We start from the raw sequence: 20,788 nt of genomic DNA on the forward strand, positions 1-20,788 counted from the left end.
CTCCTCCTGTACAATGACTGATAACTCCTCTGTGTACAGTATGAACACAGCTTATATCCTCCCCTCCCTACACAATGACATTTGTCCTGTAGAAAGCCAATATGTTAGAGTCTATTGCAGCCTAAACCCATGTGGCTACGGAGTCTAGTCTTGGGCTTTGTATTCAGTCTGAAAATTGCTTGACTTTTTATATTTATTTTTACTATAGATTTTGATATAAAAAAATAGTAAAATAAAAAAATCTGATTTAAACAAATTGGTCATTTTTGTATTACACACTCTCTTTAAAGGGGTTTCCCAAAGTCAAAACTTATCTTCCATCCATGGTTATAGGTAATATCTCTTTGATTGCTGGGTATTCGACCACTGGGACTCCCAATAATCCTGGAACAGGTCTCTGTAGAACCCTGCCTTGAATGAAGCAGAGGTGCACATGCACGACTTCCATTCCACACATTGTCTATGGGATTATGGGAGAAAAAGGAATGCACTGTTCTACTATTTCTGGCAGTCTTATTGTCAATGGGGCCGAGGCCGAACATGCCCATCTCTGCTCTGTTTGTGAGGGAGTTCTACGAAGACCTACTGAGAAGCTCAACAAAGACCTACTGAGGAGCTCAACGAAGACCTGTAGAGGAGCCTTGTTTTTTAAACCGTTGAGGGTTCCAGCTGTCGAACCACTAGCAGTCAGCAAGGGGCAGATCAGAATGTCCACAAAAACATTCAGTCCCCTAATGCCCTCCCCATGAACTCTTGAGTTGCCAACACTGATGCCATGTACCAGTCTTGTGAGAAGCCATATTTCTGATACCTCAGTTGGCCAGCAAGGTGTTCATTGTAGCTCTGTCCTACTACATAGGTCAACTCCTCGACTCCAGATGTTAGTAGGAAATAAATGACTACGTCGTAAGCTCAATATTTATTTTAATACAAATATTAAGAGTGAAAATGAAGGTCACTACAGCAGAAATGCAGATGAGGAGAAAAATACATTGCAATGCTCGTTAAAAAAAGAAATATCCTAGCTGGGTTGGATCTTAGATGCACCTGGATAAGGCTTGTTTCATGCCCTTGGCCTTACCTCCAATGGCAAAAGGAGGTCTCCAGTAAGAAGACCAACAGTCAAACTGGGTACTCCTACACATATCTAGTATGTGCGTACGATGGTATCCAGTTCTGAATTCTAGACGAGTGTGAAGACTTGTCTGGAGTACGTGAGGCACAGTATAGTGCTATGAATCCATCTCCATAGTAAAAGCCCAAATCAAGGACAGTACCAAAAATAATGATACCTGTAAATGTGATCTAATACATTTCAGAAACTATATTACACAAATGAAAACACTGACATTTGTTTCATACCAGATATCCCTTTTTGCATAGGGAATATTTCATTATCACCATAAAAAGCTACAAAAAAATCCCATTTCCACTGCAGAACAGAACCCCACTTTTATGCAACAACAGAAATAACGAAAATAATCATAAAGTTAATGCGCTGCTCACATCTTATTTCCTTTGCTGCAGCAAAGTTTATTACCTGGAAAAACCTCTTTCTTCCTAAGAGATTTTTTCCATGGTTCACTTATGCTACTCTTGTCATTGCAACCAGTTGCCAAAAAGTCATAAAATCGGCCTTTGCGTTCATGGGTAGTACCACCCGCATTGGAAGCTTCGCAGCTAAAACTGTGCGTGCCCCTCTTTTCTTCTGCTGATTCCTCGTGCAAATTTAACTTATGTTGAGGCTTTGAATTGGTAACAACCCCCCCGCAGGAAGGCCCTTGGATGCTGTTCCTGTACAAAGGAGCATCTGCCATGCTGTATTCCATATGTTGAGAGCATCCGGGCAAAGGCAAAGAGCTACTAGACGAACAGGATGCTGCAAGATGCCCTCCATTGGTATTAACGGCAAACGGGATGTTTAGGTAATGGCTGCCACATTCCTGGTAAAAACAACAAGTTTGAAGGCTACTGTCATCCTTGGCAATACGAAGACGTTTCCGATAAGGACAATCCTGGGGCACAAACCATTCCTGTGCTGATGCCCCACTCAGGGCACAGGCTGAGAAACACCAGTTGTTCTGCAGGAGAATCTCGCCATGGATTCTTTTCATCAAGTTGTTGATGAGGACCGATCTTCTGAGGAACACTTCGGGGTCATCAATGAATTTTAATTTCTCCAAAGACATGTAAAGTACATGGGCCCTCTCTTCAAAGATGGATACATTCTAAATCATGAAAGAAGAGAAAACAAAAATTAGATTTACGGTAAAGGAAATAAATTATACAGTCAATGAAACACTAAAAACTAGAATGGCTAGGATAGCAAGACCTAGTCTGAAGAAGGTTGAAAAAGAAAAGGTCAGTCTAGTTTGACTTCATGTAGTGTTGACCAATGAATATATTTCTTTGTGACTGCAAAGAGGGTATGTACTGAATTTCTGGACCATCTAACCATCTTGAGATGGTTTATTTACAAATCAACCATCACAACATCTTCTAGCACAACGTCTTTTAGGTGGACTTAAGGTACCTTCACACTAAACGATATCGCTAGCAATCCGTGATGTTGCAGCGTCCTGGCTAGCGATATCGTTTAGTATGACACACAGCAGCGATCAGAATCCTGCTGTGATGTCGTTCGTCGGGGCTAGAGGGCCAGACCTTTCTTTGGTCGCTGGCTCTCCCGCTGACATCGCTGAATCGGCGTGTGTGACACCGATTCAGCGATGTCTTCGCTGGTAACCAGGGTAAACATCGGGTAACTAAGCGCAGGGCCGCGCTTAGTAACCCGATGTTTACCCTGGTTACCATCCTAAAAGTAAAAAAAACAAACACTACATACTTACCTACCGCTGTCTGTCCTCCAGCGCTGTGCTCTGCACTCCTCCTGTACTGGCTGTGAGCGTCGGTCAGCCGGAAAGCAGAGCGGTGACGTCACCGCTCTGCTTTCCGGCCGCTGTGCTCACACAGACAGTACAGGAGGAGTGCAGAGCACAGCGCTGGAGGACAGACAGCGGTAGGTAAGTATGTACTGTTTGTTTTTTTTACTTTTAGGATGGTAACCAGGGTAAACATCGGGTTACTAAGCGCGGCCCTGCGCTTAGTTACCCGATGTTTACCCTGGTTACCGGCATCGTTGGTCGCTGGAGAGCGGTCTGTGTGACAGCTCTCCAGCGACCAAACAGCGACGCTGCAGCGATCCGGATCGTTGTCGGTATCGCTGCAGCGTCGCTTAATGTGAAGGGGCCTTTAGGTCAGCAGAACGCACAGCTAGAGATATAGGCCATTGTCTGATGTCTGTAAAGGCCCCTTCACATTAAGCGACGCTGCAGCGATACCGACAACGATCCGGATCGCTGCAGCGTCGCTGTTTGGTCGCTGGAGAGCTGTCACACAGACCGCTCTCCAGCGACCAACGATGCCGGTAACCAGGGTAAACATCGGGTAACTAAGCGTAGGGCCGCGCTTAGTAACCCGATGTTTACCCTGGTTACCATCCTAAAAGTAAAAGAAACAAACAGTACATACTTACCTACCGCTGTCTGTCCTCCAGCGCTGTGCTCTGCACTCCTCCTGTACTTTCTGTGTGAGCACAGCGGCCGGAAAGCAGAGCGGTGACGTCACCGCTCTGCTTTCCGGCTGACCGACGCTCACAGCCAGTACAGGAGGAGTGCAGAGCACAGCGCTGGAGGACAGACAGCGGTAGGTAAGTATGTAGTGTTTGTTTTTTTTACTTTTAGGATGGTAACCAGGGTAAACATCGGGTTACTAAGCGCGGCCCTGCGCTTAGTTACCCGATGTTTACCCTGGTTACCAGCGAAGACATCGCTGAATCGGTGTCACACACGCCGATTCAGCGATGTCAGCGGGAGAGCCAGCGACCAAAGAAAGGTCTGGCCCTCTAGCCCCGACGAATGACATCACAGCAGGATTCTGATCGCTGCTGTGTGTCAAACTAAACGATATCACTAGCCAGGACGCTGCAACGTCACGGATTGCTAGCGATATCGTTTAGTGTGAAGGTACCTTAAGATTTTCAGATGTAGTTTGTTTGTTCTATGGTGGAGACAAAAGGATTGGACCTGTTGAATTTCAACGTGCCAGTTCCTTTTTTTACCAGGGGCGTTAACCTGCCACCCGAGCTGTCTTGTAGCTGCTCCCTTTAACAACACATAAACACTCCACGGAACTGAGTGTATGTTTCTCATGGCGTTCATTAGGAATAGATTTTGGCCAGCTTTATTGTCTTTTCAGTAGACAATCAGGAGGTCCCCAAACACATTTGATGGGCACTAAAGACTTCTAAAGTCTACCAATTCCAGTGACCTCTTTAGTTGACCACCTCTCTTCCCTTCTTTACAGCTACAATTTCTTTGGTCTATGATAATCACATTTACCCATAGAAGAAGTGCAATCGTTCTCAATGAGATATCACTCGGAGGGCGTACTTTTAACCCTGCCAATGTCACGTGTGTTTATATACAGTAAATCTACTTTTCCTTAAGTCGACAAAAGCACAACAGGAATTACAATAAAATACATCCCCGGTTGATATTCAACTAAAGGAAATGGACCATAAAACAAAAAGCTCTTTCCAGCGATTATAGACAGTGTGATAGATAGACATCTCCATGATTGTAATTATATAAATGTAATGTATCTGTGCTGTGAGGAGAGAAAATGCCCAGACCAAAGTGGAAAACTTTCCACATGCTACCATATAGGAGGATTTATAGGAGGTACCGTATGTATGCACTTATATATTACCCAGTATGTACATACAATCATTCACACCAATCTCTGTACCCATAAAAGTTCACAACATACAGTGAAACTTCTTTGATACGACCACCCAAAATTGCATGAAAAAAGGTCTTCTAGATGGAATGGTCTTCTCAAAAAAGTTGACCAGGATGGTAGAGATGAGCAATTCGATTTGGGCTGCCCAGATCCGGCATGACAGCTGATCTTCACTTCTGAGGTTGGCATCTTGAGCACCTTCAGCACTTACTGGTCATGGCAAGGTTGGGTCATTACGTGAGGCTTAGCCTCACATGATGTCGTAACCTACATTAAGCTCCAACAGGGCATTGTAAGCGCTAGAGATGCCCAGGATTTCAGGAATTGGAAGACCCTGAACGTCGAACCAGAGCGGCGCAAATCAAATCACTCATCTCTACTATATTTCACATTAATGGTCATGAATGAGTGTAAAGAGGCTTCAAGAGCCAAAATGTACTCAAATCTGTTTTTTATTTCTTCCATGACTTCTCTACTCTCGTGGTAAATTATACAAAGTGCCTCAAGATATGACATAAATGTTTAATGTACTAGGGATCCACTTCTTCAAAGAAAGACTCTTATCGACTGTTCAGTGACCGGTGTTAGCCGCAACCTGGCAGAATGGAGTTAGAGTTGGAGTTGGAATGGAGCAACCTGGGTTGCCAACCCTCCTGAAATTACAGTTATATGAAAAAGTTTGGGCACCCCTATTAATCTTAAGCTTAATGTTTTATAAAAATTGTTTTTTTTTTGCAACATCTATTTCATTTTTATATATCTAATAACTGTTGGACACAGTAATGTTTCTGCCGTGAAATGAGGCTTATTGTACTAACAGAAAATGTGCAATCTGCATTCAAACAAAATTTGACCGGTGCATAAGTATGGGCACTCCACCAGAAAAGTGACATTAATATTTAGTAGATCCTCCTTTTGCAAAAATAACAGCCTCTAGTCGCTTCCTGTAGCTTTTAATGAGTTCCTGGATCCTGGATGAAGGTATTTTTGACCATTCCTCTTTACAAAACAATTCCAGTTCAGTTAAGTTTGATGGTCGCCGAGCATGGACAGCCCTCTTCAAATGATCCCACAGATGTTCAATGATATTCAGGTCTGGGGACTGGGATGGCCATTCCAGAACAGTGTAATTGTTCCTCTGCATGAATGCCTGAGTAGATTTGGAGTGGTGTTTTGGATCATTGTCTTGCTGACAGATCCATCCCCTGGGTAACTTCAACTTTGTCACTGATTCATGAACATTATTGTCAATAATCTGCTGATACTGAGAGGAATTCATGCATCCCTCAACTTTAACAAGATTCCCGGTGCCGACATTGGCCACACAGCCCCAAAGCATGATGGATCCTCCACCAAATTTTACTGTGGGTAGCAAGTGTTTTTCTTGGAATGCTGTGTTTTTTGGCCGCCATGCATAACGCCTTTTTGTATGACCAAACAACTCAATCTTGGTTTCATCAGTCCACAGGACCTTCTTCCAAAAAGAAATTGGCTTCTCCAAATGTGCTTTTGCATACTTCAGCCGACTCTGTTTGTGGCGTGCTTGCAGAAACAGCTTCTTTCGCATCACTCTCCCATACAGCTTCTCCTTGTGCAAAGTGCGTTGTATAGTTGACCAATGCACAGTGACACCATCTGCAGCAAGTTGATGCTGCAGCTCTCTGGAGGTGGTCTGAGGATTGTCCTTGACTGATCTCACCATTCTTCTTCTCTGCCTTTCTGATGTTTTTCTTGGCCTGCCACTTCTGGCCTTGACAAGAACTGTACCTGTGTTCTTCCATTTCCTTACTATGTTCCTCACAGTGGAAATTGACAGGTTAAATCTCTGAGACAGCTTTTTGTATCCTTCCCCTGAACAACTATGTTGAATAATCTTTGTTTTCAGATCATTAGACAGTTGTTTTGAGGAGCCCATGATGTCACTCTTCAGGAGATTCAAACAGGAGAACAACTTGCAAGTGTCCACTTTAAGTAGCTTTTCTCATGATTGCATACACCTGGCTATGAAGTTCAAAGCTCAATGAGGTTAGAAAACCAAAAAAAATGCTTTTGTAAGTCAGTAAAAAGTAGGTAGGAGTATTTAAAACAAGAAAATGATAAGGGTGCCCATACTTATGCACCTGTCAAATTTTATTTGAATGCAGATTGTACATTTTCTGTTAGTACAATAAACCTCATTTCAAGGCAGAAACATTACTGTGTCCAACAGTTATTAGATATATGAAACTGAAATAGCTGTTGCAAAAAAAAAAACATTTTTTTTATAAAACATTAAGCTTAAGATTAATAGGGGTACCCAAACTTTTTCATATAACTGTACAAGACAGTCCATAAAAATTGGTCACTTTTTTCAGTATGTGTAAAAAAAAATGTAAGGTGTCCGTGATTTTTTTGAACCTGAAGAAACTTCTACAGACTATTCTGACTGCAACTATCATCATTTTGCAGTGAATGCAGCAAATGTTGTCATATCCTAATTATGGGCTGTAGACATGGATCACATTTAATTATAAAGATTTATTCTGGTTTTCCAATGTGTCCATAAACAATGTTGTCGGTCCGTTTTTTTTTAATAAGCTGTCCAGAAAAAAATAATAAGTCAAGTTGGCAATCCTGAGTCCAACAGACTCGGATGTACAGAACCATCACATAACCACACCATCCTTATTCAATCTGCATGTGGCTGTGCAGAACAGTGGTTAGTAGAGTTCCCAAAGATGGGATCTCATCATTTCTGGTATTTTTGGATATGCTATAGATGTTGAAGTTGAGAAAACCTCTTTAAATTAAGCACAATATACCTACACTATTCAAAAGTAATTACATGGATCAAGTCACATTGAGGTGTCAGGTCCTAAATCATTTCCTGTGTGTTTATATTCCGTATTAGATTTTTTAGTGGAAGAGACTGTACTATAGAGATTATTGATGACAGCAGAAGAAGAGTAGGTTGACCTTGAAAGAGAAAGTGACCTGTTTACTCGTGTGCTTATGTTTGTAAATACGGGTCTTCAGGTGTAAGGGAAAACAAAAACATCCTGTAGCCAACAACAATAGGTGAGGAGTGAGTTGAGTTTACAGGAAGCAGTAACCTGTCCAATATTATGCCCCTTATTGTGTATTATCGCATCGCTTGGTAACTTCTTAGAGGAGAAGCTCTGTTTTATATTATATGTACAGTGCAATACTGGGCCAACAGCATCGTGCAGATGATACCGATCAGCGGAGGTCAAGAATGGGGGAACGCTGATCTATGTCTCTTTCCACCAGCAAGTGACCCACTCGGGACCCCTATCTATAAGCCAGGATGGACAGTCACTCAAGTGGATTCCCACTCTGACGGAATATTGGGAGTTGATTCACGACATCACAGATTGTTCAGCTTTTAAACCTGGATCATCCCTCTACTATTCCTCTTGGAAAAGTATTAATCAATGGACAATTCAGTAGTCGGTGGGGCATACCCCTAATCTCTCCTTTTTTTTGGCAGACATCCTCTTAAAAAAAAAGAAATATAATTGAAAATTGTAAATTTATTCATATCTTTCCAGGAGGTATAATAAAAAGGCACAAGCGGACACATGGCAGGTCTTCTTTACACGATTTAATTCAGTTTAGAATCTCCTGGAAACATATGACTAAACTGACAACTTGGCATCATTATTCCACCCTACAGACGAGGAAAATGTAGTTTTCCAGGAGGAAGAACAGAGGAACAACACAATATTTTATTCTTAGAAATTATGCAATTTTATGGGAAATATTAGTAATTACTAAAATAGGCTTGTCGACAGGTCTTATTTCATGCGAATATATGATTTTTTTTTTTAAAGTGACATGGGAAATAGAAAAAGCAACATATTCATGATGAACACCCAGGAAAGGCATTAGAATTTTGTACCAAAATATTTCGGAAGCAAAAAAGCCTTAAGTTCGCTGCCATGTAAAAAAAAAAAAAGACTGAATGCATCACCCCATTTCTGACCTTGACCATTTGGAGGCGTACGGCATGAATGGCAGCACAAACAAAATGATTGAACTTGAAATTAGACAAAAAGATTAAATCTGCAGTCAGAGCCTAAAAAAAACTATAAAAAGTCATTGTATTTCCCCCTACAAAAAAAAAAAAAAAAGCACGAAGACTTCTGGCAAATGTTAGGAGTAACATGGACTCAGACGACTTTATGAAGGATGGCGGCGTGCCAAAGATGACACATAAGGTGCCATGGAACGGGATGGAAAATTCTTTACCACGTAAGTACTTGCAGGACTGCAGCGGAGAAGTGAAACATTTCCGGCCACACCAGAACTGAGGTAATAGGAGAGAGAAAGCCTTGGAAATCGGCGTCTGCACTTCATCTGCTTTTCTTCCCAAAAAAAAAAAAAACCAAAACAGAAGTCTGTAGATTATTAGTAAAGTTAGTGGAGATCGAACGGGAACCATCTAGATGGTTTGAGAAGTTGAAAAATGGAAGCTGTTCATTTATTTCTACAATTCCAGGAGGAATAACAGAGGAACGGCACCGTAGTGTACGGCCCCATAGAATAACACCGGTCCGAGGGCGATCGCATACATTGATGGATCACGCTCGGACAGAAATTACGGTTGTCTGCACGATCCCATAGGGGTGATTTATTAGACTACATGCACCAAAAATTGGGCTTAATTTGTCCCCCAACACATTCATGCTTTGCACCAAATTTATGATATGTTTCGGACACATTCTTGATACATTTTAGACATGTTTGACATTGGAGGGAGACGTATTAGACAGTGGATGTGTGCGGCAAAACTGTGCTGAAGTGGCGCCAGAAAAATCTGATATCTTTAGTTTTGCTCCTTTGTAGGCATGCCACCCACATCGTGTTCTGGGCGCTGGGCAGGGAAGGAAAAAGTTATATATTCCATGTATTATGTCAACTTCCATGATGTCATGCACATTAATTCATTCCAGCCACACTGAACAAGTCTCTTCCTGTACAATGGACACATGGTTTATGTTGCCAGTTTCTGAGACCTGCAACTTTTTTTGCTTTTTTCAATCGACAGCAGCAGCATTTGATGGGAATTACTGCAGCGACTGGAGCTAATTCTGGTTGCTGCTTTTTGAGGCGGATGCCAGCTGTATAAAACAGCTAGCACCCAGTCTGGGTAGTGCAGATTCACCTCCTGAGCCCACCTGCAACCGATATACGGAGAAAGAGAGAGAACATGAGTAAGGGAAGAAGGAAGGAGTTATTAAATGCCAGATGAATGCAAAGACCCCCAGGCGATGATTGACTGGTAGTCCCATAGAGAATAAATGGAGTGGTGAAATGCCATCACTCCGTCCAGGGCAATTCAGAGCCATGTTCTCTGGATCCGTGAGACCTATCTGGGGCAACTCAGAGCCATGTTCTCAGCATCCTTGAGACTCATCCCAGGCAATTCACAGCCCTGTTCATGGGATCTGTGAGATCCATCTGGGGCAATTCAGAGATCCATTAGACTCATCCGGGTAATTCAGAGCCCTGTTCTCGGGGTCCATAAGACCCATCCGGGGCACTTCAGAGCCCTGTTCTCAGGATCTGTGAGATCCATCTGGGGCAACTAAGAGCCCTGTTCTCAGGATACTGAGACCCATCCGGGGCAATTCAGAGCCCTGTTCTCGGCATCAGTGAGACCCATCCGGGGCAATTCAGAGCCCTTTTCTCGGTATCCATGAGACCCATCTGGGCAATTCAGAGCCCTGTTCTTTAGATTTGTGAGATCCATCTAGGGAAATTCATAGCCCTGTTCACGGGATCCATGAGATAATCTTTATTTTTATATAGTGCTAACATATTCTGCATTGCTTTACAGTTTGCACACATTATCATCACTGTCCCCGATGGGGCTCACAATCTAAATTCCCCATCAGTATGTCTTTGGAATGTGGAAGGAAACCGGAGTACCCAGAGGAAACCCACGCAAACACGGAGAGAACATACAAACTCTTACTCAGAGCCATGTTCTCGCGATATTGATACCCATCTGGGGCAATTCAGAACCCTGTTCTTGGGACACTGAGTCCCATACGGGCAATTCAGAGCCCTGTTCTCGGCATCCGTGAAACCAATCCAGGGCAATTCAAAGCCCTGTTCTCGGCATCCATGAGACCCATCCGGGGCAATTCAGGGCCCTGTTCTTGGGATTCGCGAGAGCCATCCGGGGCAATTCAGAGGTCAGTTCTTGGCATCCGTGAGACCCCCAGTGATCAGCAAGTTTATCTCCTATCCATGTTATTTTTTACTGTATATTTTTTTACAAACTAATTCTAGTAGTTGAGACATTTCATTTCTTCCATATCTTATCTTCTACATATTCCATTAAATTTTTCATCCAGTAATAATGAGAAATGAAAAAATAGGAAATATCAAGGGTATAACTAGAATGACGTTCCACAGAGACATCCGAGCTAAAAGACACAACTGGGTCTAATTACTGTTTTTGATTTGATGCTACTCTTTTTAATTAACAAAATATGTCATTGTGGCCCCTGAGGGGTACAGTTAAGAAACCAAAAGTTGGCTCTCAAACATGCCAGTGTTTTGCCCCCTCGTGAATATAATGCCAGCTATATATTACTATCTTGGCAGATGTGACAATAAACACAGTGCAATTATATGAATTCATGCCGTCCACTTATGTCAAGAGGAGATCAGCCCGCCTGGTGGGGTTCAGGAGTGTGTGACTTGGGCATTGACTTGACACCAAGCATAGACTAATGGAGTTTTTTTGCACAAAAGTATCTCTAATGTACTTGTGACACAACAACAATAGTGCTCCCGACCTTATGAAAAATACAGGATCATGTCTAATGGGTTCAGGAGTGCAAGACTTGGGCATTGACTTGACACTAAGCATCTACCAATGAAGTAGTTTGCATAAAGGTATCGCTAATGTTCTTGTGACACAACTATAGAGCCCCCGACTTCCTGAGAACCACAAGATCATGTCTCATGGCTTCAGGAGTGTGTGACTTAGGCATTGACTTGACACCAAGCATCCACCAATGTAGTCATTTGTATAAAGGTATCTCTAATGTTTTTGTGACACAACATCTAAACATCTATCGAGCCAATGGCCTCCTGAATACCACAGGCTCATGTCTAATGGGTTCAGGAGTGTGTGTGTGTGTGTGTTTGTGTGTGTGTGTGTGTGTGTGTGTGTGTGTGTGTGTGACTTGGGCATTGACTTCACACCAAGCATCCACCAATGTAGTCATTTGTATAAAGGTATCTCTAATGTTCTTGTGACACAACATCTAAACATCTATAGAGCTCATGACCTCCTGAATACCACAGGATCATGTCTAATGGGTTCAGGAGTGTGTGTGTTTGTGTGTGTGTGTGTGTGTGTGTGTGTGTGTGTGTGTGTGTGTGTGTGTGTGTGTGTGTGTGTGTGTGTGTGTGTGTGACTTGGGAATTGACTTGACACCAAGCATCCACCAATGGAGTCATTTGGATAAAGTCATCTCTAATATTTTTATGACAATACAACTATAGAGCCCCCAACCTACTGAAAACCACATGATCATGTCTCATGGGTTCAGGAGTGTGTGACTTGGGCATTGACTTGACGCCAAGCATCCACTAGTGGAGTTTTTTGCATAAAGATATCTCTAATATTCTTGTGACACAACCTCAAATGAGCCCTCGACCTCCTGAAAACCAGAAGATCATGTCTCAAAATAATTTGGATTAGCACTTATGGGAACTGTATTATAGCTATATTTCTGAAGGCACATCAGGGTGCTGGAGGGTTTTGTGATGTACAAGGTCTGAATCATAAAAAGGGAATCTGGATTAATGGCTGGATTAAAGCTGTTTAAAATCGGACTGAGACTATGTTGCAATCCACTGTGGTCCAACATAAAAAAGCAAGTTGAGACCTCTTATTGAGCCATTTTTCTTCATAGGTCTTGCAAATCTTGTATTCCTCAACTGGTGAAGATGTGATGGTGAAGAGTTAGGAGCTTCACTGATGACGAAGTAAGGCCCAGAGCTAATTTGGGTAAGATAAAAATTTGCAATGCAAGTCTATGGGGCCGAGAAAATACCAGACCACACCTGGATGACATCTGAGTGTGGTCCGATATTCATAGACTGTCAAAATGGAGAAGGTGGATGAGAAAAACTGATGGCGCTCAGACCAAACTGTGATCAAAATAATCGGTCCATTTTTCTGGTACGTGAGAAAAACAGACGTCTGCATGAGGCCTTGTGCTGAATTGTCCAACATTAATGATGTCAGTATGGACTGTTATGTCTGAAACGACCATGATGACCAAAACTCAATAGCCTCTTAGGTATGTATGAGTCAGGAGACACATGACCGGTCCGGACATCACAGGCCATGAATGTCGGATGTGGGAAACGGTATTCTGGCTCATAGAGAGGAATCCTAAGTGAGAGCTAACCCTCCATGACAAAATAAGGGTTATTAAATCGCGGGTGAGGTAAGCCCACCGGCATCAGGGGCTTATCTGCAGCATTCTGTAATGCTGTAGATAAGCCCCCGATGTTACCTGAAAGAGGAGAAAAAGACGTTAGATTATACTCACCCAGGGGCGGTCCCGCTGCTGGTCCGGTCGGATGGGTGTCTCTGGTCCGCTGCGGCGCCTCCCATCTTCATTCCAAGACATCCTCTTCTGATCTTCAGCCATGGTTCCGGTGCAGGCGTACTTTGTCTGCCCTGTTGAGGGCAGAGCAAAGTACTGCAGTGCGCAGGCGCCGGGCCTCTCTGACCTTTCCGGCGCCTGCGCACTGCAGTACTTTGTTCTGCCCTCAACAGGGCAGACAAAGTACGCCTGCGCCGGAGCTGAAGATCAGAAGAGGACGTCTTGGAATGAAGATGGGAGGCGCCGCAGCGGACCAGAGACACCCATCCGACCGGACCAGCAGCGGGACAGCCCCTGGGTGAGTATAATCTAACGTCTTTTTCTCCTCTTTCAGGATACATCGGGGGCATATCTACAGCATTACAGAATGCTGTAGATAAGCCCCTGATGCCGGTGGGCTTACCTCACCCGCGATTTTCGGGGTGATAGGTTCCCTTTAAAGTTTAAAAAACCTTTTAAAGCGGATTCATCTTAAATTATTATGTACGCCTCTTAGATCTGTTAAGGCTGGTGTACTTACTATTAAAATACATGTCAGACTGGCTGTGTAATCCATTGTGAAATTATCACTGCCGATTATTAAAAAAAAGCATTTCATGAATAAAAAAAAAGTTTGAAAAAAAAAAATCAGTCACAATAGTTCTCCTGGTGCTATACTTAAATCCGATTTGTCAAAATCCGAGAGTACACATGCAACAAAAAAAAATGGCAGAAAAACAGCATACTATTAACTAGCAACATGCAAGGCTCAATGTAAGCTGGTGAATGTGTGATCACATGGTGCAATGAATACATGTACATCATACCTGGCACGCCCGCATGCCCTATATACTCAGAAGAGGGTGATCAAAAGCTTTCCCCCAATATTCTTCCTAATAATTAGTCCTGTGTTATTGATATGTAATTACTGCAATTAAATAGTTCATTTGGCATATACAGTATGGTGTGGCTTTATTTTGTTGGGAAAATCTATCTATCAATCATCTATCTATCTATCTATTTCATATCTATCTATTATCTATATGTAGTTGGGTGAAAAATTGTTTGCCCCCTTCCTGACTTCCTATTCTTTTGCAGGTTTGGCACTCTTAATGTTACAGATCACCGAGCAAATTTAAATATTAGACAAAGATAACACATGTAAATACAAAATGCAGTTTATAAATGAAGGTCTTTATTATTAGGGGAAAATAAATCCAAACCTACAGGGACCTGTGTGAAATAGTGATTGGCCCTTAAACCTAATAACTGGCTTTGCCACCTTTAACAGCAACAACTGCAATCAAGCATTTGCTATAACTGGCAACGAGTCTTTGACAACACTCTGGAGGAATTTTGTCCCACTCATCTTTGCAGAATTGTTGTAATTCAGCCACATTGGAGGGTTTCTGATCATTTACCTCCTTTTTAAGGTCATGCCACAGCATCTTAATCGGATTAAGGTCAGGACTTTGACTAGGCCACTCCAAAGACTTAATTTTGTTTTTCTTAAGTCATTCAGAGGTGGACTTGCTGGTGTGCTTTGGATCATAGTCTTGCTGCATAACTCAAGCGGGGTTTAGCTTGAGGTCACGAACAGATGGTCGGACATTCTTCTTCAGGATTTTTTAGCAGACAGCAGAATTCATAGCCCCATTTACCACAGCAAGTCTTCCAGGTATGGAAAGAGAAAACAGCCCAAGACCATCACACTACCACCATATTTTACTGTTGGTATGATGTTTCTTTTCTGAAATACGGTGTTTTTTCTACTCCAGATGTAATGGGACATATGGGGCAAATAGGAAAAAAAAATCCAGCTTCCAAAAAATTCCAAATTTATTGAGAGTAAAATACAAAGTCCAGTCAAATAATTCACGTAATAGTGAGTAGCAGGCTACACGTTTCGAACAATAGCATGTTCTTTCTCAAAGAAATAATGGGACATATACCTTCCAAAAAGTTCAACTTTTGTCTTGTGAGTCCACAGAGTATTCTCCCAAAAGTCTAGGGGATCATGGAAATGTTTTCTGGCAAAACTGAGTCAAGCCTTTATGTTCTTTGCTCATCAGTGATTTTTGTCAAGGAACTCTGCCATGCAGGCCATTTTTGCCCTGTCTATTTCTTATGGTGAAGTCATGAACACTGACCTTAACTGAGGCAAGTGAGGCCTGCAGTTCTTTTGATGTTGTCGTGAGGTCTTTTGTGACCTCTTGGATGAGTTGTTCCGGCGCTCTTGACCTAATTTTGGTCGGCCGGGCACTCCTGGGAAGGTTCTCCACTGTTCCATGTTCCATTTGTGGATAATGGCTCTCACTGTAGTTTGCTGGAGTCACAAACCACTAGAAAAGGCTTTAAAACCTTTTCTAGACTGATAGATCTCAATTAGTTTGTTTCTCGTTAGTTCCAGAATTTCTTTGGATCACAGCATGATGTCTAGGTTCTCAGAATCTTTTGGTCTATTTCACTTTGTCAGGCAGGTCCTATTTAAGTGATTTCTTGATTGAGAACAGGTATGGTAGTAATTAGGCCTGCGTGTGGCTAGGGAATTTGAACTCAGCTTTCCAAAGATGTTATAAACCACAGTTATGTTATGGGGGGGACAATCACTCTTTTCACACAGGGCCCTGAAGGTTTGGATTTCGGTTTCCATTAATAATAAAGGTATTAAATGAAGGTATTTAAAAACTGCATTTTGTATTTACATGTGTTATCTTTGTCTAATATTTAAATTTGTTTGGTGATCTGAAACATTAAGTGTGACAAACATGAAAAAGAATAGGAAATCAGGAAGGGGGCAAACACTTTTTCACATCACTGCATTTATCTATTATCTATCTATCTATCTATCATTTATCTTTATCTATCATTTATCTTTTATCTATCTATCTATCTATCTATATATGGCAAAAACGAGTCAGCACTCCATATAATCAGTATTTAACCTTGCAGGATTTAATCAACCCACTGTTCAGGGCGACGTTTCGGCTCGGACTGAGCCTTTCTCAAGGCTTGAGAAAGGCTCAGTCCGAGCCGAAACGTCGCCCTGAACAGTGGGTTGATTAAATCCTGCAAGGTTAAATACTGATTATATGGAGTGCTGACTCGTTTTTGCCATATATTGAATCACTTGGATACATGGACTGTTATCCTGGGGCCCTGCACCTGAAGATAAGTTGATATTGTGCTGTTCCCCTTTTTTTCCTCTATCTATCTATCTATCTATCTATCTATCTATCTATCTATCTATCTATCTATCTATCTGTCTTTATCTACGTATTTCAAATATCTATCTTTCTATCTGCTAAGATCATATGTATATATCTATAATCTATCTTTCTAATACTGTATCTTCCGTATCTCTTACCTATGTATCTCTAGATCTATCTACCTATGTAGAAATCATCTGTTCCTCTAGCTCTTATCTATCAATCTATCTATCTATCTATCTATCTATCTATCTATCTATCTATCTATCTATCAATCTATCTATCTATCTATCTATCTATCTATCTATCTATCAATCTATCATCTATCTATCTATCTATCTATCTATCTATCTATCTATCTATCTATCTATCTATCATCTATCTATTCATCTATATATTATCTATCTATTTATCTATGTCCCCAGTAACATCATGCATTATCCACAGCTATGACATCATTTATCAGCATTGACACATATAATAGAACAATCAGTGTGATGTAACAGAATAAGTAAAGCAGACGAAACAAAACGTACTTTATGACTACAGCTGTTGAGCGGCAGATGATAATCCTCTTCTACATATTTCCTTTTAAAGTAAGCGCTCTTGGAAGCTGTTTTTGGATTTGAGATTCCCCTGAAATGTGATTCTGTGGTGATAAATCAGATATGACAGATGACATGCAGTTCGCCTGAGGTTCTCCAAACAAAATAACTTCTATATCCTAACGCACAACAGAATATATCATGGCACACACTGATCTCACAGCGCGGGAAGAGCACACAACGGAAATGTCTCTCCAACCATCACCACGCTCTCAACTGATGTACTGGTTATATTGGGAATGTCGGCATTGTCACACATTTACATATGAACTCCTCATTGTTTACAGGCAATACACCGGAGTCTTATTTAATTTCCACTGGAATTTTCTGGAAACATTTTTGTGGAATCTTCTATATTAGTCATTTTATGTCTGTATTATTTAAAAGTTAGTCTGTTTTAACCAATACCACCCTCCCCATTATATTTAAAGGGACTTGTCACTTGCCAAAAAGATGTCATTTTTTTAACCTGGTGTAAATGCCGCTGTTCTCCTGATTGTGATGATGGTATTTTTTTGTTCCTGCTCCTCTCCATTCCTGAGATATGGCCTCCTATCTGTTAACCTAGTCTTGTTAGTTGAGGGGGCGTGGTCCTCAAGAAGACGCCCACAAAGATTAGGACCACGCCCCTTTGATGACAAGACTAGATTTACAGACAAGGAATAAATGGATATATCTCAGGGATGGAAAGTCGCAGGAACAAAAGTAAAAGCACATCAGAATCATTAGAACAGTGACATTCTCACCACGTGAAAAACATACATATTTATTGCAATTGAGATGTCCCCTTTAAAGGGATCATTCCACCAATATCTTTCATCATTTATCCGTAGAAGAGGTGTTAAATGTATGATCAGTGGGGGTCCATCTTGAGAATGGGGGTCCTGTGTCTCCAGTGTGAAAGGTATGCTACTGCACATGTCTGGCTGTCACTCCATTCACTTCTATAGGTCTATTGGAGCAGTAGTGCACATTTGTGACCACCACTAACATAGACCTTGAATGAAGCGGTTATCCTGTATGCGCCCTTTCTCTCCATTAACCCCATGGACACAAGACTCTTGTTTTCAGGATCAATGGGGGTTCCAGTGGTCAGGCTACCACCATAAATGTACCACCTATGTTGTGGATGGGTTATAAATGCTACTAGTGGGATGGCCTTTTAAAGGGTAACCCCAGTTTCATCAATATATTGGAAGCTCAAGCTGTTTGGGGTCTTGGGAGGGGCTGTAGATTACATTCTAGTCTTATGGTGCCCAAATAATACAAATACACCGTGCCCCAAGTATACATAATGACACCGCCATGACGCCCTTGATTTCCCTATGATAAGCGGCACAATGCATTATTGACATTACTCGGTGTATGTATGGCTGTCTTTCCGTGAAAGTGAATGTGTAGGCTGCCTTCCAGGTAATAAATGTGTGACGACGTGTCAGGATTATCAGTGATATTGTTAGAAATGTCTATGATAAAGTCTATAATAAAGTCATACATTCTGTACTATGGAAAAAAATAATAAACTAGAAAACGTGATAATAACGGTATAAGAGCGCAACATCCATTCATGTCACCGACATCTTATTATTGTTTGTTCTACTGCTGCCGTGATATCTGCAAGGTAAAGACACCGACATTATATTTATTAGGATCCAACTGGAGATCTAGACTTATCGAATGACGGGTAACTATGGAAATGAGGAGAAGAACGCGCCACGTTATCTATGTTTAATCTCACGAGAGGATGGAACTGTCACCTAGGCTTGTTACAGATAGACATCTAGATACATAGATAGATATAGACAGGTACAGTGGTGTGAAAAAGTGTTTGCCCCCTTCCCGATCTCCTATCCTTTCAGATCACCAAACAAATGTAAATATCAGACAAAGATAACACAAGTAATCACAAAATTAAGTTTATAAATGAAGGTCTTTATTATTTTAAGGGAAAAATAAATCCAAACCTACAGGGCCCTGTGTGAAAAAGTGATTGCCCCCTTCTCCCCTTAAAACATAAATTGTGGTTTATCACATATTTTTTGAAGCTGAATTCAAATTCCCTAGCTACACCTAGGCCTGATTACAGCCACATCTGTTCTCAATCAAGAAATCACTTAAATAGAACTTGCCTAATAAAGGGAAGTAGACCAAAAGTCCCTCAAAAGTTAGATGTCATGCCACAGTCCAAAGAGATTCTGGATCAAATGACAAACAAATTGAGATCTATCAGTCTGGAAAAGGCTATTAAGCCATTCCGAAAGCATTGGGACTCCAGTGAACCACAGTGAGAGCCATTATCCACAAATGTAGAAAACATGGAACTATATTGAACCTACCCAGGAGTAGCCAGCAGACCAAAATTACCCATAGACTGCAGAGACGACTCATCCAAGAGGTGACAAAAAACCCCACAACAACATTCAAAGAACTGCAGGCCTCACTTGCCTCAATTAAGGTCAGTGTTCATGACTCCACCATAAGAAAGAGACTGGGAAAAAAATGGTCTTCATGGCAGAGTTCCAAGACGAAAACCACTGCTGAGCAATAAGAATATAAAGGCTCATCTAAGTTTTGGCAGAAAACATCTTGATGTTCCTCAAGACTTTTGGGACAATACTTTGTGGACTGACGAGACAAAAGTTTAACTTTTTGGAAGGTGTATGTCCCATTATATCTGGCATAGAAGTAGCACAGCATTTCAGAAAATGAACATCATACCAACAGTAAAATGTGGTGGTAGCAGTGTGCTGTACAGGGGCTGTTTTTCTGCTTCAGGACCCGAAAGACTTGCTGTGGTAAGTGGAACTACGAATTCTGCTGTCTACCAAAAATTTCTGAAGGAGAATGTCCGGCCATCTGTTCGTGACATCAAGCTGTAGCGCACTTGGGTTATGCTGCGGGACAATGATCCAAAACACACCAGAAAGTCCACCTCTGAATGGCTTCAGAAATACAAAATTAAGACTTTGGAGTAGCCTAGTCAAAGTCCTGATCTTAATCCAATTGAGATGCTGTGGCATAACCTTAACAGGGCGGTTCATGTTCGGAAACCCTCCAATATGGCTGAATTACAACGATTCTGCAAAGATAAGTAGAACAAAATTCCTCCAGAGCGTTGTAAAAGACTCATTGCCAGTTATCGCAAACGCTTAATTGCACTTGTTGCTGCTCAGGGCGGCCCAACCAGTTATTAGGTTTAGGGGCAATCACTTTTTCACACAGGACCCTGTAGGTTTGGATTTCTTTTTCCCTTAATAATAAAGACCTTCATTTTATGATCACTTGTGTTATCTTTGTGTAATATTTACATTTGTTTGATGATCTGAAATATTTAAGTGTGACAAACATGCAAAAGAAATAGGAAATCAGGAAGGGGCAAACACTTTCACACAACTGTATTTGCATAATAGATTATATATAACATAGATAGATAGATAGATAGATAGATAGATAGATAGATAGATAGATAGATAATAGATAGATAGATAGATAGATAGATAGATAGATAGATGATAGATAGATAGATAGATAGATAGATGATAGATAGATA

At 41.5% G+C, this 20,788-nt stretch overlaps 1 protein-coding gene across 4 annotated transcripts in view; it reads right to left on the minus strand.

Annotated features, from left to right (window-relative positions):
• Window positions 1–907: 907 nt before the first annotated feature.
• Window positions 908–20,788, minus strand: part of SERTAD4 (SERTA domain containing 4) — a 371,017-nt gene continuing 351,136 nt past the window's right edge. For all 4 annotated transcript variants that reach the window (XM_069768565.1, XM_069768568.1, XM_069768564.1 and 1 more), the window contains 2 exons: window positions 17,170–17,282; window positions 908–2,228 (listed from right to left, as the gene is read on the minus strand). In XM_069768565.1, the coding sequence (XP_069624666.1) occupies window positions 1,503–2,228; window positions 17,170–17,282 (839 nt within the window). In that variant the 3' untranslated portion in view covers window positions 908–1,502. The remainder of the gene's footprint in view (window positions 2,229–17,169; window positions 17,283–20,788) is intronic.

This window comes from Ranitomeya imitator, chromosome 5 (assembly GCF_032444005.1).
Source record: "Ranitomeya imitator isolate aRanImi1 chromosome 5, aRanImi1.pri, whole genome shotgun sequence".
Lineage (NCBI taxonomy): Eukaryota > Metazoa > Chordata > Amphibia > Anura > Dendrobatidae > Ranitomeya > Ranitomeya imitator.